Source organism: Ambystoma mexicanum, chromosome 1q, assembly GCF_040938575.1.
Source record: "Ambystoma mexicanum isolate Mex_15411 chromosome 1q, UKY_AmexF1_1, whole genome shotgun sequence".
NCBI classification, from domain to species: Eukaryota; Metazoa; Chordata; class Amphibia; order Caudata; family Ambystomatidae; genus Ambystoma; species Ambystoma mexicanum.
The window spans coordinates 66,174,839-66,195,316 of record NC_090922.1 but is presented as its reverse complement, the minus strand read 5'-3'; the positions used below and the strand labels follow the sequence as shown (position 1 = coordinate 66,195,316).

Sequence of the window (20,478 nt, the reverse complement as noted above, 5' to 3'; positions counted from 1 at the left end):
TCGAATTCCGCTGGGCTTTCGACCGACTATTCAAGAGGCGACTCTCCATGTCGTCGGCGTAAGTCCAGGGGGTCTCGGTCCCGGAGTGGGTCCAGCCACTCCTCTGCCTCTTCGAGGCACTCGCGGAAGCGCCGTCACCGGTCGCCTTCCCTGCCCTCGTCCGAGGACTCCCCCCGTCGGCGGGTTGTTTGTCCCAACAAGTATTGTTCTCTTGCGGAATGGGATGCATTTCGTACGGAGATTATGGGGATTTTCCAATCACAGGGCTCCGTTCCGTCTGCGTCTGCGTCTTCGGGCTCGGGCGGTCGGCGCTATCATTGGGAGCCTTCGAGGTCCTGATCGGACAAGGTGGATCGCTCTAGCCATGCCCGCTTCAGGTCCCGGTCCTAGACGCCCTCGAGACCGGTGGATCCTGTGAGGTCTTCTAAGAAGATGTCGACGCCATCGGCGCCATGTCCGTCGAGGGACTCTCTTGAGGGTCCGCCTCCGAGGAAGTCATCGGTGCCGAGGCTGTCGAAGGACACGCTCGGGGCTCCGCCCTCGAGGCCTGTGTTGAAGCCATCAGCACCACGCTCGACGCCGATGCCGAATCCGTCAACGCCTTTTGTGGAGGCTTTACCGGAAGTACTCCGTGTGTCGGTGGAAACTCTGAGGAAGGCCCTGAAGAAGTCGGTAAGGCCTGTATTTGAGCCTTTTTCTGTGCCCTCTTCCAGGGATTTGTTCCAGCCTCTGGATTATATTCCTGAGATGGAGGAAGGGTCTGAGGAAGGGTTGGTTCCTGATGAGGTTCCTGATGACCTGTTATCTGGTCATAGCCAGTTGGAAGACCTGCGTCAGTCTTTGCACGACGCCAGTGGTCTTGATACCTCCCCGGAGGTTGAGTTTGGCAGGCCTGAGCCTGGTACGCATGCTGAATCTTCGTACAGGCCACTCATGTCGAGGGTGCGGAATACTTGGCGTGGTCTGCGTCACCAGTGGATTTTCTGCAGTATGACCTGACGGATATCCTTGACCAAGGTCCACCCACTGACCCGGTGCTGCCATTTCATATGGCTTTACAGAGAAGGGTGGCAGCGGCTTGGACTGCTCCGGAGAGTCTCCCGGCAGTGAGCAGGTCTTTGCCGAAAAAATACCGTCCAGCCAGTAGCGACCCCTGCTAATTGGCTACACACCCCACTCCGGAGAGTTTGGTGGTGCAGGCGGCTACTGCCCCAGCAAAGCAGGCGTCGTACCCTGCGATCCCTCCTGATAGGGACGACAAGCCTTTTTTAATGGCTGGGCGAAGAAAGTGTTTTCTTCAGGGGGTATGGCTTTACAGGCAGCCAACTCTGTGTGTGCCTTAGCACGTTTCACTCACACTCTGTGGAATTGTCTCTTTGGCGGACGAACATATTCCCGAAGGGGAGGAACAGGATGGTTTTCTTGCTCTCGTTCAGGATGGCAAGGATGCCATGTGTGAATCCGTTCAGTCGGGTCTGGACATGGCAGATTGTGTCAGCCGGTTCATGGCGGCGAGCACCGTAATGCGCAGATTTGCGTGGTTGCGGAAGTCGGGGTTTGCTCCTGATGTACAAGCCCGACTTCTCAACATGCCCTTAGATGGTGAACATCTTTTTGGCAGCAAGGCTGATGAGCGCCTTGAGAGGTTACAGACCTCCAAAGCTGCAGCGACGTCGCTGAGCGCTACAGTTTGCAAACCTCTGCCTTTTTGTCCTAGGGGACAGCAATGGAGGGGGAGGTTCCTTTCGATACTACTCTTCCTTTGGTAGATCGAGGGGAGCTGCAAGTCAAAGGGGCCACCGTAGGAGTACCAGAGGTGGAAAACAGGGTACTCGAGGTGCCTAGGCCGCTCGGGCAGTTGCCTCTTCGCCCTCAGGCACTGCCGCAGCCGCTTCAGCTCAGTCATGAGGCCATGTTCCATGGTTCGCCGGTTGGGGGAAGGCTGGTGCAGCATCTTGCAGAATGGCGTGCCATTACTTCAGATGTGTGGGTTCTGGAGATCATAGCCCACGGCTACTGCCTTCCCTTCCAGCAGAGGCCTCAAGACAATCCACCAGGAAATCTCTCTTTGAAGAGTCTGGAGCCACTCCTTGCGCAGGAAATCAAATCCCTGCTGGAGAAAGGCGCCATAGAACTGGTGCCTGTAGCGGAGAGGAACAAGGGATGGTATTCCCTATATTTTTTGATCCCGAAGAAAAACGGGGGATTGAGACCCATCACGGACTTGGGTGGTTTGGACTAGCTCCTCAGGAAGGACAAGTTCAAGATGGTTACTCTCTCTCAAGTCCTCCAGGCCCTTCAACTTCAGGACTGGTTGGTGTGTCTCGACCTCAAGGACGCTTAATTTCATGTGCCGATTCATCCCAAGCACAAGAAGTACCTGAGGTTGGCGACTCGCATTTTCAGTTTCGGGTCCTGCCGTTCGAATTGACCTCCGCCCCGAGGGTCTTCACCAAGCTCATGGTGGTGGTGGCAGCGTATCTCAGGAAAGGGGGGATTCACGTCTACCCCTACCTGGACGATTGGTTGATCAGGGCATGCTCTCCCGAGCAAGTCCAGTCACCTGCCACTCACTTCACAGGCTGGGCTTCTCCCTCAACTTAAAGAAGTACCACTTGACACCTATCCAGCGGCTCCAGTACATCGGGGCAGTGCTCGACACATCCCTGGGGCAGTGTTCGCCTCCCCAGGTGAGGGCTCATCACACCAATGCCAACCGGAAGTGCGAAAGATTCTGCTTGTGGGAATTTCCTCCAAGAAGAGCCTTAGGGGACGAGGTCGTAGTGGAGTGGTCCTTCCCACTGCTGTACGCGTTTCCTCCAGTCCGCGTAATTCCGCAAGTGCTGCAGAGGTTACGGAGGTTCGGTTCCCGGATGATCCTCATTGCTCCTGCATGGGCCTGGAGAAAGTGGTAACCGGACCTTCTCGACATGTCCATCTGCCCTCCACGCCGTCTTCCCTACCGAGACAATCTGCTCTCACGGGAGGGGGGGGGTCAGGTTCTCCATCCACAGGTCAAGTCCCTCAACCTTCATGCTTGGCTTCTGAAAGGTTGAGGTATAAGGATTGGGACCTTCCTGAAGACGTGATGGAGGTGTTCCTTTCGGCCAGAAGGCCTGCAACAAAGTCCCTGTACTGTTGCCGTTGGAGAAAGTTCTGCGACTGGTGCAGGGTTAAGAATGTGGATCCTTTTTCATGTGCCATTCCTGTGGTTCTGTCTTTTTTGCTTTCTTTAGCCCACAAGGGCCTGCAAGTGGGTACCATTAAGGGTTACCTGGCGGCGCTGTCCATATTTAAGCGCTCGTCTGAGGAGTGTTCTTATTTTAAGATTCCTTTGATTTTCCAGTTTCTCAAAGGGCTCACTAATGTGTTTCCACCGTCACCTTTCCAGGTGCCCGGTTGGGATTTGAACCTGGTTCTAAAATTCCTCATGGGAGCTCCGTTTGAGCCTTTACATTCTTGCCCTTTGAGACTGTTGACCTTAAAAATGTATTTTTAGTTGCGGTTACTTCTGCTAGCAGAGTGAGTGAGTTGCGGGCACTCTCCGTTAAGCCACCCTTCACGGTGTTCCATAAGGACAGGGTTGTCCTTAGGGTGCGTCCTTTTTTTCTTCCGAAAGTTGTCGGAATTTCATTTAAGCAAGAAGGTTGTTGTTCCGGCGTTCTATCCTCCTCCACATCCTAGTAAGGAAGAGGAGATGCTCCATAGATTGGATCCTAGGAGAGCATTAAGTTTCTACATCTCATGCATGTCCCGGGTCAGAGTGAATGTTCAGCTCTTTATTGGATACGCTGGAAGGCGTTTGGGACAAGCTGTTACTAAACAGACTTTGTCTAGATGGATTATCTTGACAATTTCTGAACGTTACCGCTTGGTGGGTAAGGACCCTCCGGTAGGCTTACGGGTCCATTCTACTAGGGGTGTGGCTGCCTCTACTACCGTGCAGAGGGGTGTTCCCATTCGCAACATTTGTGAAGTAGCCACATGGGCCTCTGTCCATATTTTTGTCAAAAACTACTCCTTGGATTCTATCCATGGGCAAGATCTGGCCTTTGGCAAGGCGGCCCTCTATTCTGCAATTCAATTGGGCATTCTAAAATACTAAATTCTTTCCCACCTCCTTACGTTGGTACTGCTTTGGGAGTCTGTCATAGATGTGGACTACGTCGGAGGAACCAATTCATTTGAAGAATAAGTTACTTTCTTACCTGGTAACGTTCTTTCGATGGGATGTTCCGACGACGTATTCCACATCGCTCCCTCCCTACCTGCCCCTCTACAGAATTTCTTATGCGATTACAGCTTTCGTTTCCGCAAGGGTTTCTGTAGTCATTCTGGCAGAAGATTCGTGCCACACGTTCTGGGAAAAAACTACAACTGTACGTTGTGCGTCCTACTTATAACATCCGGTGACGTCGACTCGACGGAGGCCCTCGAGGGAACATATCGACGTCATTGACGCAGGACGCAGACGCCGAAAATTTGCCGAAGCAGCACAGCTGTGGTGATTACCTGTCATAGATGTGGAATGCATCGTCAGAACATCTCATCTCATCGAAAGTATTCTGAAGGCCCTCAGCCTCTCTCAAAGGCTTTATCAGGAAAATCTCCCCCTTCTGACCAGTCTTTTCCACCTCTAAACCCTTCTGCCTCTTCCCTGTGAACTAGGCAGAGATTTGAGAATTATATGGACAAAATGGCCCAACAATTTCTCACATAAATATATTACTCCCAAGAGACTTAGGGAAGAGGACTCCTGCCCCATTCCACAACAATTGTAAAAACGTCCCATTTCTAGACAAGTCCATCAAGAGGAGGTCTTGTATTTCTCAGAACAGGATGCATACATATGAGGACAACTCATTTGATCAGGACACAGCTGACCAGGACCCTGGCAGGGATCAGGATGAGTCAGCAGATCAGGGGCCTTGGCTTTCACCCACACACACACCCCTGACCTGGACAACATTTGTCTAGATCCACCTTCTTCACCTCAACAAAGGCAGTCATCACCTGTGGATGACCAATTGTTATCTAGCGCCATTCTAAAGAAAGCGGTCTATCATTTTGAGATTGCTACACATGAAGCAGTCCCTGACTGACTTTGTTGAAAATATTCTTAAGGAGAAGCCTCCCACTAGTCAGGCTATCCCATTACTCAATACAATAAACAAACGCCTAGCTCCTTCTTTGTTGTCACCGTCCCTCACAAGGGCAGTCAATCCGAGCCCCTCTTCATCTGACCCATTGTATATACGAGGTCATGCCACACCAAATTCCCTGGTTGTTACCACTAGAAAGAGAGCCGGGGTTCCACTGTCCACGGCGGAAGCCCCTCTGGATAAAGATTGCAAGATGCTTTAAGCCCTGGGGAAATGTATTATTACCTCTGCGGCTTATTCAACCAGAATCGCAAACAATACGACTCTCCTGGCAAGCTACAGCGACGTCTAATGGGGCCTACTCCAGGAAGACATTCCAGAGGTCCCTGAGCCCACGCGATCACGCCTGCTGGCGATCGTGACTGAGGGCAGACAGGTGACCGATAATATATTAAACACTCTGGACTCTGCTGAGACTGATGGATGCATTCTAGCCCAGGGAACTCTACTTAAGAGACACGCCTGGCTGAAGAACTCTGGTTTTAAACCGGAAACTCAGGCCTCTCTTATTAATAAACCCGTTGAGGAATCCATCCTCTTTGGTAAAGCTGTCGATGACTGGAGACGGCCAAGAAGGAGCAAGAAACGCTGAATTCACTCAGCCAGATATGCCAAGCCCTTCCACCAGTGGGGAGGCTCAAACTCTCACTGTGCCTTTCGTAGACAATCTTTCTCCCGGTCTCCCCATGGACAATATGACTCTGGAGGTACCCCTGTCCTCCGGCCATCCGGCAACAGCCAGTATTAGCAGAGAGGTCAGCATAGAGACAAGGGTAGAGGCAGGAACTCTACTCCAAGAGGCTCCCTGGCCTCCACCTCAGTGACTCGCCGGTTCGGGTCCCCTCCCATCCCTCCCCGGTCGGGGGTCACTTGTAATCATTTATTCATGCCTGGGAGGGGATCGCTTCAGACCAGTGGGTGTTAAAGACCATTACCCACGGCTACTGCATCGAGTTTCACCAGCCACCTCGATACCATCCACCGAAGAGCAGATGCCTATCGCTAGTCCACCTGCACATCCTGCTGGAAGAGGTGCACATCCTTCTGGAAAAGGGCGCTGTAGAAGTAGTCCCCATTCACCAGGTAAACAAGGGTTTTTATTCAGTGTACGTCCTTGTACCCAAAAAGGATCTCACTGTGCGCCTTGTGCTAGATCTGCGCCCAGTGAACAAATGTCAAACCACAAACATCCAGAATGACAACACTGCAGGAGGTAATCCCACTGTTGCTGCAAGGGGATTTCATGGCCACATTGGATATGAAAGAGGCATACTTTCGTACTTCAATGTTGCCAGTGCACAGAAAGTACCCAAAGGTCATGATAGAAGACACCCACTATCAGTTCAAAGTTCTTCCCTTCAGCATTGCCTCAGCTCCACTGGTGCACACGAAGGTACTGGTGGCAGTAGCTGCTCACCTGCACAGGCAGTCCATCCCAGTCTATCCTTCCCTCGACGATTGGCTCATAAGGGAGGATTCGTACGGAACATGCCTAACAATTACCCAGAAGACGGTTGATGTCCTCTCCAACCTAGGGTTCTCGATCAATGAGAAAAAGTCCAGTCTAGACCCCAGCCAAGTCAACCAGTTTCTGGGGGCTCTAATTCTGACCAAAGACAGCCTTGTCTTTCCCTCCAACATTCCAGATCCCTCACTATGTAGCCAGTCATGAGGTGACTGTACGCAAAGCCATGCAACTGTTAGTAATGATGGCCTCCTGCATCTATCTAGTTCCACACGCTCACCTGTGCAAGAGTGGCTCTCTAGGCCATGGTGTCAGGCCAGCGGACAATGGGACGAATTAGTGGTTGTCTCGGCAGCCCTCATTCAGTCTCTGCAGTGGTGGTCAAGCGAAAACCTTCTGCAGGGGAAAATCTTCACCACCCTTGCAGTAGAAACGACTCTCACCACAGACGCATCTCTGATAGGGTGGGGCAGTGGCTCAGCTCCTTCATCAGATGGCGCACAGCCAGTGGTCCCCAGCAGTAGCATCCAATCACATGAACCTGTTGGAACTGTTAGCAGTTTTCAAGGCCCAGAAGGCATTTCAAACACACCTCGAGGGGAAGACAGTGCTACTCCACACTACAGCCATGTATTACTTAAACAAGGGGCACTCACTCTCTAGGGCTGTCCAAACTGTCCTAGAACATATGGAAATGGGCTCTCAAACACAAGATGTTCCTCCTGTCACATGATGTTCCAGGGGAACTCACTCTTCTGGTGGACGTACTCAGCAGAGACTGCTCTCTACCCGTAGAGCACGAGTGGTGGCTGCACAAGGACATTGTACTCAACGTCTTCACAGATTGGGGCTTCCCAGAGGTCCACTTGTTTTGCAACTCTGGAGAACACACAATGCCGACATTACACCTCCAGGTACCCTCAGAACCGCTCAAAGGGGAACAGTCTCTGGATAACATGGTCAGGGAAATGTGCCTACGCTGCCATGGCCTTATAACATTCTGTCTCAAGACCAGGGGGAAGACACTACATCCATGCCCCCAAACTCTCAACTTAGCAGTCTGGCTCCTGAAGTCATAGAGTTTGGGCACCTACAACTCCCCCAAAGATGTATGGACATACTCAGGGAAGCACGGAAACCTAACACCAGGCATTGCTACTCCAGCAAATGGAAGCGCTTTGTCATCTGGTGCAATGGAAAGGGCATCATTCCTATTGAATGCATACCAAGACATATTGTCCTGTACCTAACCCACCTGTTCGATTCCGGTCTGGTTTTCAATTCTCTAAAGGTCCACTTAGCTGCGCTTTCAGCATACACCACATCCCAAAACAAGGTTTTGTGGTGGAAGATTCCAGTAATTAAAGCATTTATGGAAGGGGTAAAAAGGATTCATCCCCCTATTTCCAACCCAGCTCCCGGGAGGGATCTGAATGTTGTACTTACCAGACTAATGGGGTCTCCCTTTGAACCAATGCACAAGGCTAGCCTTAAAGCGCTCACCTGCAAGACCGCCTTCCTGGTGGCGATCACCTCGATAAAGAGTTAGTGAACTGCAGGCCCTTTCAGTTCAGGACCCATTTGTCACGATTCACAAAGAAATGGTGGTCCTGCGCACTCACCCAAGCTTTGCGCCTAAATTTATTTCAACGTCCATGTAAACCAATCCATAGAACTACCCACCTTTTTCCAGAACCCCACTAACGTGGCAGAAAGAAGCCTCCACACACTAGATGTGAGCAGAGCGGTTATCTATTATCTGGAAAAGATAAAGCCACTAAGAACTTCGTTTCAGTGGCAGCTGGTAGAGAAGGGGACCCTGTCTCTAAATCAGCTATCTCAAAGTGGATTGTTAACTGCATCACACTTTGTTACACTCTTGCTTAGAGAGATCTGCCCTGCACGCCTAGAGTACACTACACGGGGCACAGGGGCTACCATAGCATTCATTGCAAATGTTCCTCTTGAGTCCATTTGCAAAGCAGCAACCTGGAGTTCTGTACACACCTTTACACAACACTACTGCCTAGATACACACTCTAGGTCTGATTCTCAGATGGGACAAGCGGTTGACATTTTAAGAATTTTTATTTGCAGGTGAGCCACATTGTGCGTGTGTATCTCTCCCCTTGCTATTCCTGCACCTCTACCTTGTCAACTAACTGCCACCCTCTGTTTCATACATTTCTTTCTTTTCTCCACCGTTCCACAAAGGTGGTTGTAGCATAGTATATGCTGTTGTGGGTGGGTGGAGGAAGGAGCGCAATGAATAAGACAACTTGGATTGCCATGTAGGTCATTTTTCATATCTATGCTGTCCTACGCTCTTGGCTGAAAGATGCATCTCCTATATGATGTGTCCAGTGCATAATGTTTGCAAATGGCAAACCGTGTAGCCCAAATTGCTGCTTTGCAGATTTCTTGTATAGTGACATGCCTTTTAAAGGCTATCAATGCTGGCTCGGTCCTGGTGAACTGATCTCGAAGTCCCTGTGAAACCTCACTTCCCTGGTGTCAGACTTTGGAATTGCAAGGCACAGTGCATCAAATGCCGGGAAGCCTCTGCAGCCTTATTGCCTGGAGACTAACCAACTTAAGTAATAAATGGTAGGAATCGCTGAAAGAGTTTGTACAAGCACATACAATTTCCAGACTCTAGAAATATCCAAGTTGTAAAGAATACACCGGTATGCAGTAATAAAATCGCGGGAAAAATGTCGCCTTTACAAAAAATTGTGGCAAAAATGGTGTGGTTTGACCTGGTAAAGGTGTACCCCATTATACCATTTAAGGGGAGCGGGGGGTTGCAGGGGTGTCCCACGCTCCCCTCAAATGGTATAATGGTTCTGGGGGTTGCAGGGGTGTCTCCTGCATCCTTTACATGGATGGCAGTGGCAAAACCACAGCCTTTTTGCCGCAATTTTTTGTGTGAACAGGCATTTTTGCAGCAATTTTAACACATGGATCCAGAATACCTTCCCGTAGTGAAGAATAAGGCATTGTGTGGATAGCTATGGGATTTATCTCTTGGTTGAGATTAAAAATCAATTCTTTTTGGGGTGGGGGAACGGAACATACTCTTTGTAATACTACCTTATCTCTATAGGAAATTAGATAAAGTTCTTCAGCCAATAGAGCCTGCAATTCCCACTGATTTCTGAGAGACTAACTCCCGGTTAAGGAGATACTGGTCCCAATACCGTAAGGAGGGCTTGTTCTATTTTGGACGTTATCTGTGGCCCCAAATGTTTGGATTCGGACCCTAATGTTGTAGGGTCATGGCCTGATCTCTAAACATACTTTCTGTGCAACATTTTATTTACCTTCGCAGAAGAAAGAGTATGTACTTGTATGGATATCTGCGAGTGGACAGTCCCTTATTTAATGTTCTAAATGTCATACTCTATGTTGAACACACACTGCTCCCTTAGGAATTGAGCCAGTAAAATTTTAGGGGAAAACTGCTGTTTAGCTTTGGTATAGACCCTCTCGGCCCCTGCATAAGGGAATAGGAAACAGTCATTATACCTTGATTAGGGGCTCACATACAGAATGCATCTTTAGCCAGCAAACTGATGTTGCATGGTTTCTGTTAGGCTGATGGAGATTGTAAAGTTTTAACGAAGAGGGTTGAGCTTACCTGTGTTCATCTATTCAATATGTGCTTTCTCTCTAGGTTTGAAAAACGCATTTACATCCCGCTACCTGAAGAAGCTGCTAGAGCTCAGGTGTTTCGACTGCACCTTGGGAACACCCCACACTGCCTAAATGAAGCCGACATCCGAGAGCTGGCAAGGAAGACTGATGGCTACTCTGGCGCAGATATTAGTATAATTGTGCGAGATGCTCTCATGCAGCCTGTCCGCAAGGTGCAGTCTGCAACACATTTTAAAAAGGTGAGCGCAGCATGCTGTAAAGTGTCTGAATTCTTACATTTTGTGTTCCTCCTTGAATTGGATAGGCAGGGTTTCTATCCTGTAGACACAGCATTTTGGTTTTGGCGAGCTCATCTAGTCACTGAGAAAGCAATTCTATGCGTTCCTAGTATAAACCATGCCATTTCAAAATAATGCATGGTACTGCATGCAACAAAACTTTTTTACATAGTTTTAAGGACCATACTATCTAGTGCAAAAATGTAAATGGCACAAAAATGTGGACATGTATAACTAAACCAAACATCTGTGACAAATCTAGCAGCATTGGCACTGATTCTCTGGAGGGAAACTCTCCTACATGGCCAAAGAAAGGCAGAAGCTACCTGACACTCACCCTGGGGGGGAGGTGGAGGGGGTGGTTCTTTGTGGGAGGATCACGTAGGGGAAGACAAACTCCAGGAAGGCAAGAAAATATTAGATTTAAACAACCCTTCACTCGTAACTCCTAGTAACACCCAAGGACTTATACCACACTCCTGTAGGACTTCTTGTAATGTGGACACTGAAGTACCAGGCTTTCATAGCCAACAAAAGTATGCACCCCCCCCCCTTCTAGTACTGAGACAAGGAAGAAGGATGGAGTAATGAGGATGACCACACGCGGCAAACCAATGCCTCATTCTAGTCGTTGGCAACTGAGTATGACCTGGAAATTTAAAATGTGCACAGCTGAGCGACCAGGGAGAGAGCCTGAGCTTGCCACTGCATCTGACTTGTTCTGACATTGTTTGGGACACTGAGGAGAGCAGAGTGTGGAACGCAGCTCTGAAGCTGACTGAGATGGCGTGCAGCAAAGATAAGCCAGGAGATATTTGCCACATCCCGGTCATGGGCAGCTGGAGATGCGAGACACAGAGGGAAGCCAAGCAGGAACGAAGCGGCTTGCAGAAAGCATTGCAAGTCAACGGGCGAGAAGTGGAGAGGACGGAGTAGCACGACGAACGCGAAGACTCAGAGTAACACCAGTTGGTAAGCCCAGGTAGAAAATATGGGTTACCGGGCCACTTCAGGGCGAATACTGAATGCAGGCCCAAACAGAGAAGGCTGTATAATTAATGCAGAGGCGAACTTTGTGACACTCCTAAGTGAAGACAATAGAATTGTTACAGAACCAAACAGTGTTGTAAAGACAGTACAATTGATGGAAGGGTCAGTGGCCCAGTACTGGAGAAGTGTTGTTTCTTGGGTACAAGAAAGAGTGAAAAGAAAGTGAAGAAGCCTTGGCAGGATAGTGAACTAGGCAATCAGTCTGGGACTTGCACCCAAATCAGAAACTTGTGACACCCTGGCAAGAGAGTAAGGCAGGGGTGAAAAAAGTCAGCAAAGGGGGTTAGGAACCCCACTTTGAAAGTATGGAACATTGATCAAAGGGAGCACCCATACCCCTTTGTAAAGGATAAACTAGAATAACCTGGCAGGAGAGTATACCAGGAAGAGAAGAAGGATAAAAGCAAGAATAAAGATTTTCCATAATAACTTACTAGAAATTCTTGATTCTATTAAAGACACGGAGGCGAGCATTATGCTTCTCTTTCTTTTATTAATATATAAATAGAAAGCTCAGCAGAAAGTGTTAATGCACCTTATTGAAAGCGCAGGAGTGTGTGGCATACAAAAGGTGCATGACAAAAACACAAAGAACTTAGTAAATATTAACAAAACAGTGTAAGTCCAAGAAAAAACTCCATTTCCCAAGATGCTTCAGGAAAGGGTCCAGCAAAGGGTCACTAACATGTGACTTAGTCCACCAATGAATAACTGGCTGTCCATATAAACAGTCATACAAGTTATGTCACTTCCTCTTTCGAAAGCTGCGAACTTGAAAAAACGGTGAAAAGAAGAACTGTAGCTGAGGTTATCTCGAGACTGAAGCCGAAGCAGAGCTGATTAGGCGATCAGGAGGGCTTGTCTGAAGCCGCTGTCAGAGAAGAGAAAGTAACTAGAATTAGTTCATGCATCAGAGAACCCTAGTTCCCCTTAAGGGGGTGGGAGAGAAATAGTGTGTTAACTTGACATACATAAGTCAGTCCAATAAGCAGTAACATTCCCAAACAAGTCGCGCAATTATTACCCAAAGGTGGTAGCGCTGTTATTTCTCTTGCTGGGCGGGATAATGCTCGCCTCCGTGTCTTTAATAGAATCAAGAATTTCTAGTAAGTTATTATGGAAAATCTTTATTCTATGTCAAGACCGGAGGCTCCCATTATGCTTGTTTAAAGCTTATTTACCACGATAGATGCTGGTTGTTCTAGCGGTTTCAGGTAGAATTCCTTGAATATTGATTCACCTGACCAATCCGCCATTCTCATGATATCTTCTAGGCGTACTCCGACCTGAAATGCTTTGGAAGCCATGGCTCCTCCAACGGAGTGGGCCCCGAAATGCAGGGTATCTATTCCTGCTTGAGTCAGAGTCCAGCGCACCCAGCGTGCTAGGGTTGGAGATGAAACTGCCTTGTGCGGCTTACGCAAGGCTATTAGCAGTTGCCCGTTAGGGGAAGTCCTAAGCGGGGCAGTCTGCTCCTCGTAAACTTTTAAGCATTTAACTAGGCAAAGCTTAGGTTGATCTTTGAAAGCGGGGTATGAAATAACCCTCGAGTTACATTTCGTTCTCCTGTGCAAGTGGAATACCACCCCATCAGGAGAAAAGGTCCTGCCCGCCAGATCGAGAGCTCTAACGTCAGAGACCCTCCTGCAGGAGACTAAGCAGAGCAGTGTAGTAAGTTTGCCTGACAAGGCAGTCCGAGACAGGTCCTTGTTATGCGGCCATGACAGAAAAAGATTCAGAACCTTGTTGACGTCCCAAAGCTTATCATAGCGGGACGGGGGCGGAATTGAAAGTCTTATTCCTTTAAGGAGTCTGCAGACGAGCTGATGCACTCCAGCTGGAAGCCCCTGAATGAGATCATGCCCGGCGGAAATAGCTGAGCGGTAGGCGTTAACCGTCCTATAGGCGAGGCCTCTTTCAACTAATGAAGCCAGGAAATTTAGGATTTCCTCTATAGGTGCTGAAACTGGATGTGAACCGTTCCTAAGGCACCAGTTACTCCAGGCGTTCCAGGAGTTAGAATATCTCTTGAGGGTAGCAGGGGCCCAGCTTTCCTCAATGAGGTTGATTGCCATGGCTGAAATGGCGGGAATCCTCCACCTTGACCTGAAATCTTCCAGGCTGCTAGGTTCAGTGATCCGTTGAGGAGAAGGGGGTGACGCTGTCCTGACGGATCCAGAAGGAGATCTGGAAATTGGGGTAGAAGGATTGGAAAATCCGACGAAAGTTCCAGAAGAACTGGATACCAGGTCTGAGAGGTCCAGACCGGGGCTATGAGGACCAGGTCCGTATGCTCCTGAAGGGCCTTCGCCAGGGTCCTCGCTATCATTGTAAATGGAGGAAAGGCATAGTGAATCCCCTGGGTCCACTGCTGAAGGAATGCATCGGTCGCAGCTGCTGCTGGGTCCGGTCTCCAACTGTAAAAGATGGGTAGCTGGGAGTTGAGACGGGATGCAAAGAGATCTACGGACATGGGGCCCCATGTTCGCTGGAGGCGGAGAAAGACTTCTCTGTCGAGCCTCCAGTCGCTGAAATCTGTGGAGTGACGGGAGTGCCAGTCCGCCACAACGTTCGTGAGCCCTGGGAGATATTCCGCTGTCACCGAGATCTTGTGTTCCAGACAGAAATGCCAAAAGTCCTTGGCTAATTCCGCTAGAGGTCTTGACTTGGTCCCGCCCAGGTGATTGATGTACCGTACTGCGGAGATGTTGTCCATCTTTAGTAAGATACAACAACTCGCTTTGCCTCTGGCAAAGGAGCGCACAGCGAAAGAGCCGGCGAGAAGCTCCAGACAGTTTATATGCATTTTCAGCTCCTGAGGTGACCAGAACCCTCCTGTGGCTACAGAGCCGCATCTCGCTCCCCAACCGGAGCGACTGGCGTCTGATTCTATGATGATATCGGGGGCGGATCCGAAAATGGCTCTGCCGTTCCAAGCTTCCATATGAGTGAGCCACCAATTGAGCTCCGTGCGCGCAGAGGTTGACAGTGTCAGACGTTGAGAGTAGGAGAGGCTCCGTCTCAGATGCTGACCCTTGAGCCTTTGCAATTCTCTGTAATGAAGAGGACCGGGAAAAATCGCTTGAATGGAAGATGACAGGAGACCGATTACTCTTGCCAACTCTCGAAGAGATATGAGGTCTCTCTGTAGAAGTCTGCGGATCTCCCTCCGTGTCGCATGTATCTTGGCCACGGGAAGAAGAAGTTGCGAGTTCAAGGTGTCCACCAAGAATCCGAGAAATTCTAGATTCTGGGATGGACGGAGTACAGATTTCTCCCAGTTTATGAGGAAACGAAACTGTGCAGTAGGTCGATGGCTATTCTGGCCTGATGCACTACTAGGGCTTGAGAATGAGCCATGAAGATAATGTCGTCTAGATAGACTATTAACCTTACTCCCCGTTCTCTCAAGCGAGCTACTACGGGTCGCAGAAGTTTGGTAAAGGCCCAAGGCGCTGAGCAGAGCCCGAAGGGTAAACTCGTGCACTCCCAGTCTTGGTTTTTCCAGGAAAATCTGAGATAGCTTATGTGGGCCTGGTGAATAGGAACTGCTAGATAGGCGTCCTTCAAGTCCAGGCGCACAAGCCAATCGTTTGGCCTCAGGATGTCCCTGAGCATATGTATCCCTTCCATCTTGAAGTGATGGTAGACAATGAAGTCGTTGAGAGCTCTCAAATTTATAACTGGGCGTACTTTTTGCTTCCTGCGAACCAAGAATATGGGACTGAAGAACCCGCCTTGGCTTGAGCAGGGGCGAATCGCTTGTTTTAGATGTAGACTGCGTATCTCGCCATCTAACGCTTCCTCGTCTGTTATGGACATAACTAATGGTGCAGGACGAGTGGTTTGATGAGGTTGAGCGAAAAACTCTAAGCGCAGGCCGCGCGCTGCGTCCCTGATCCATGCATCTCCTGATAAGGAGTCCCATGCCTGTGCAAAAAGAGCTAACCTCCCCCCTACGGGTGTCTGTGGCGCAGGCGCTGCTATGGGTACACTGACCTGTAGTTTGCTGTTGGGCTGGATATCTTGCACTTCTTCTCCATCCACGACCTCTTCCCCGCCCTCTTGAGGGGAAGAAAGTGTCTGAGCGGTCCTGCCAAGAATTGTATTGGTCCCGGGATTGCTGAGGTCTTCGATCAAAGGCGAAGCGGCCGGAGGAGCAACCTCTGCCTCGTCCGGCCCTGGAGAAAACCTTAGTAGCAAAAACCCTCCTGATGGAGGCTTGAGCCTTATCCAAGGCTGTAAAGGTGCCGACGAATTTCGACATTTCTTTCATAAATGGGTCTCCGAAAAGCAGACCTTGGGCTGCTGCTCCTGATTCTGTATCCGCTAGCTTGGTTAGTTTGCCGTCAATTTTGTATAAAATACCTTTACGGCGTTCAGCCGAGATGGCGCAACTGGCATTACCCAGTAGACAGAGGGCTCTTTGCGCCCAACCTGAAAGGATTGTTGGATCGATGGGATCACTGGAATCAATGGCCGCCTCGGCCAGGTCCATAATCTTGGCTAGAGGACCAGTAATGTCCAGGACTCTGTCCTGACAGGACTTCCAAGCGCGGTCGATACCCTTTCTTGGGTCTTTCACATTCTTTCCTAGAAATGTGATCATCTTGGAGTCTAGCTCCGGGGTGAAGGCTACTTTCCCAGGAATATTGGGACGGGGGCATTCTGCCTTTAATCTGGCCCTTACTTCCTTATCTAGAGGCTTGCGAAGTCTGTTCAAGATGTAATTGGTTGTTCTGGACGAAGGTTCCCAGTCAGAGGATCTGGGGTGCACAAGATCTTCTGGAGTAAACATCCCGCTGGAAGTGGGGGGTTCCTCCGTTACCTTCTTGGGGATGGGGACTGCCACAATCCCAGAGGTAGAGGGTCGCGACCCTATAGTTTGAGAATCCTCATCAGAGGATGAAAGGGGATGGTAGTTATCATAAACCCCTCTATCTTCATCATCAGTGCCCTGTTGTTCTCCCTCCGGGCTTGAGGGTCTAATACCCCTGTTGTCTTCCTCGGGGTAAGAGGGTCTTTCGAGGGAAGGGGTGTCCTTCCTGTCCATGAAGGCTTTTTTAAGCCTGGAGAAGGCGTCTGAGACGGCAGCGGTGGCAGGAGTAGGCTGGATCGGGGGGGTCATGGAGTCTTTGCTCCTACGAGCCGGAGTACATCCCCCATCTACAAGGTGCTTTCTTTTGTGGGTCTTCTTTCTCCCTGTCGGGGAGGTCTCCTGTAGATGCTCCTCCATACTATCTAGGCGCTGTTGGATAGGCAGGAGCATCTCAGATACTGCCTTCTTGATGGTGGTCTCCACTGAGGATCCCAGCACCTTTTTGAGGCTGTCTGCCATTGCCACCTCATCTATCCGATATTCTTCCTCCTCATGGTCAGACCAATCCTGATCTGCCTGGGGGAAGTACTGAGCTGCCATAATGAAATTCAAATGCACCTTTTTTTTTTTTTTTTTTTTTAAATATAAATGCTCCTAGTGGGCAACAGACAGCCTTCTCTCAGCCCACTGAATTTCAGCCAAGGAATGTGTGGAGCTCGATACCTTTGGCAAAATGCTTCCTTCGTTTTCTTTACTTTTTTTTTTTTTTATGTGAAGCAGAAGAAAGGAAAGGGGCTCGTAATTGCAGCTGGCGCTCGCTTCCAAAATCCGTTGTAAAGGCAACGGAAATGACAAGCGAGCGCCAATTGTTAAAGGAAAGGACTCAGGGAGCAGAGACTCCCTCTAGTGGCCACGGAAGGCAACCGCAATGAAATGCTCTCCGTGCGCGGCCCTCCCGGGCTCTGCGAGAGTGAAGGTGAGCCGGGAAGGGCGTGCAGTAAACAGTGTTAATCAAAGTAACAGGGCCGCTCGCGAACGCGAGGGCTCCTGTCTTCTTTGATCCTCCGACGGCAGCAAGCAGCTGACGTGGAGGATCGGAGCTGAAATTGACAAGAAAACAATGAAGCGCGCTACGCGAGCGAATCGAACGTTACGAACGTGAAGTACAATTATACGATAATATGCAAATACATATTCATCATTATTAAAATATTATTTAAATCTAAATTTGTAGACATTTTTTTTTTTTTTTTTAAACAAGGAGATAAAAAATGGTACTTATCTTTGCTGTGAGCAGCAAGAAAGAGGAAGTGACATAACTTGTATGACTGTTTATATGGACAGCCAGTTATTCATTGGTGGACTAAGTCACATGTTAGTGACCCTTTGCTGGACCCTTTCCTGAAGCATCTTGGGAAATGGAGTTTTTTCTTGGACTTACACTGTTTTGTTAATATTTACTAAGTTCTTTGTGTTTTTGTCATGCACCTTTTGTCTGCCACACACTCCTGTGCTTTCAATAAGGTGCATTAACACTTGCTGCTGAGCTTTCTATTTATATATTAATAAAAGAAAGAGAAGCATAATGGGAGCCTCCGGTCTTGACATAGAATCTATAGTGGTTGATGCAGAAAAGGAAAAGTCTTACCCCTTTTAAGCGAAAAAAAGAGAAACAACAAAACCGTGAAGCCCTGGCTGGAGAGTAAACCAGGGGTAAGAAGATAATATGAAAAAAAAATGGAGTAGTGACAAAAGGGGAAGCCGTACCCTATAAGATTGGAACAAGAGCAAGAAAGAGTGAGAAAGTACATATCTCAAAGAACTGTGACATTGAAAGGAAACCGAGGGAGACAATGGACATCCCTGTTTCTTTTGGGTAACAAGATAACCATTGAATGAGTGAAGACTAAAGGGATTTAAGGGTGGAATCGAGCCCCCCCCTTTAAACTGTTGGAGAACAAAGTGGATAAAAAGGAATATTCAAGGACAGAGTCGTCTCCATGCAAAAGATTGGAACATTATTGACTTAACCGGAAATGCCGTACACAATTTGAGAAACCAGAAGAAACATAGGAGAAGGGAGAACCCCTTTTTCTTGGTGGAACATTATTCTTTACTGTTTCCGCACTTTAGAACTTAGTTGAAAACTTCAAGAATAGGCTGTATGTTTATAGCTCAGAAATCCCCTTTTTCATCTTGCATTTAGTTGAGCATGTAAGAGTCAGTCTAGGGTTTTGGACACAAGACTGAGGATGCTTTATTTAACATCCTGACACAGACTTTCCTTAGTTTTGTTGAGGCTGGGAAAACTCTTCTAGAGTTGGGAACAGACCCGATTTCCCCAACGCCTCATATTTTGACAAAAGGCTATAACCAAACTCTAACATGCCACTGTGTCCGATTCTTACTCTTGATCGCTTACACTTCATATGAGAAGAGTAATGAACATGCTTGAAGCTTTTCATCCGTTGTTACCCATATTTTAGGACTCAGGCAGAGTGGGTACAGTCTTGCAGCCATGCCACCATTTTCTAGCAACAAAACTGCTTAACATAGCCCTAATTGTGCCAGTTTGAAACCTTTCCTCTCTGATGCCCCACCTTCCCCATTCCAAACTATAACCACTTTGATAACAGTTGACATCAGATTATTGAAAATTGTAGGACCTCATTTTAATTGTTTCAGTCATGGTACCTCCAATACAGTGGGCATACAATGTGTACACAAATAAAATGCTGTTCATAGCTGTTAATGTTTTACCTTCTTCCTTTTTTCCAACATAGGAACATTTTTAATCTAGCTTATTTTCAACATTTTTGTAATTTATTTTCGTGCTACAGTTTTCTTTCATTTTGTGGTCTGCTGCCAATCTCTTAAAGAGGAAGGGGCATCTGAGGAGGAGAGGAAGTGCATTTTGCAGATCCATTACACTACAGTAGCAAAGCAGCAAAATAAAATATTGCATTTTATTTTACTTCACACCAACACTATTACTTATCTACTAATAGTCTGCATCAATGTTAGTATTGTCACAGGTAGTAGAGCTACTAGTGATGGTAATACTAACGGTAGTAATTGAACTACTTCTAGTAGCAATATGTTGACTTCTACTAACATATGTGAGAAATCTGAAGGTGTTTCACCTGCTAGTCCCCGGGGATCTGTCATCCAGGTGCTCAGGGCACGGCCATTGCTTTTGGATCCAGTTCCTGAGGGTGGACCAGTGCAGGAGAATCACCTGGGTGAGGCATCTTCGGGGAGTGGAAGTGGGACACGGGATGCTGAGACGCGGTATCCCCTTCCCTGTAACACCTTTACCCCATCCTACCACGTAGGATACTTAGCTCGACCCGCCTCCCTTCCTCCCCCTTTCACAACAACAAAATGTCCTCACGGACAGCTCACCACAAGAGAAAGTGGACTAACACCCGAGCAGTATACTTGACATATCCCAGTGCAATGGTCAGGCAATTACTGACCAGTACACACACCTGACTTCCATCACACTTCGCCACCCAAACAAAAGGCGCTGCACAAGAGCACACGAGGAACCAGCAGTTCCAAGATGGTAGTTTATTACAAGGTGAAAGACGGCAAAACCGAAGAGGATACAAGGAAGGAAGTTCCCTTTTGTTACTTTCATTAACCTTCGAGAATAGGAAACGTAAGACCAGGAATCAAGGCTGAAGAATCCTGTATTTGTGTCGTAGGTACCTGGGGCTCTCCCGCATCGAGAGTCAAAGCGGGGAGAATCATTTGCCGCTGTGGTACTGTCCTTGGCTCCTACAACAAAGTAGCACCATTGAAGTCAGCACAGCCGGTGAGTTGGGGAGACTGATACCAGACCGGTCTCTGTTAAAGCCAGGGTTACAAGCGGCAACATTGTATAGTGAAAGCTGAAGAGAACAGTGTATGAAGCGTATCTGGCAAGCGACGCAAACAGAATTAAACAGCAGATGAGTGATTGAACTTTGAAGCCAAGATATGATACCTTAGACAGAGTTGTCCGGCACCACGTGGGTGCTCATTCGAATTTCGGTTAGGTAT

The 20,478-nt window shown here is 48.5% G+C and overlaps 1 protein-coding gene across 1 annotated transcript in view; it reads left to right on the top strand.

Annotated features, from left to right (window-relative positions):
* VPS4A (vacuolar protein sorting 4 homolog A) overlaps positions 1-20,478 on the top strand; it is a 376,913-nt gene that overhangs the window by 282,156 nt on the left and 74,279 nt on the right. The window contains exon 9 of the mRNA XM_069635536.1: positions 10,304-10,523. Within this exon, the coding sequence (XP_069491637.1) occupies positions 10,304-10,523 (220 nt within the window). The remainder of the gene's footprint in view (positions 1-10,303; positions 10,524-20,478) is intronic.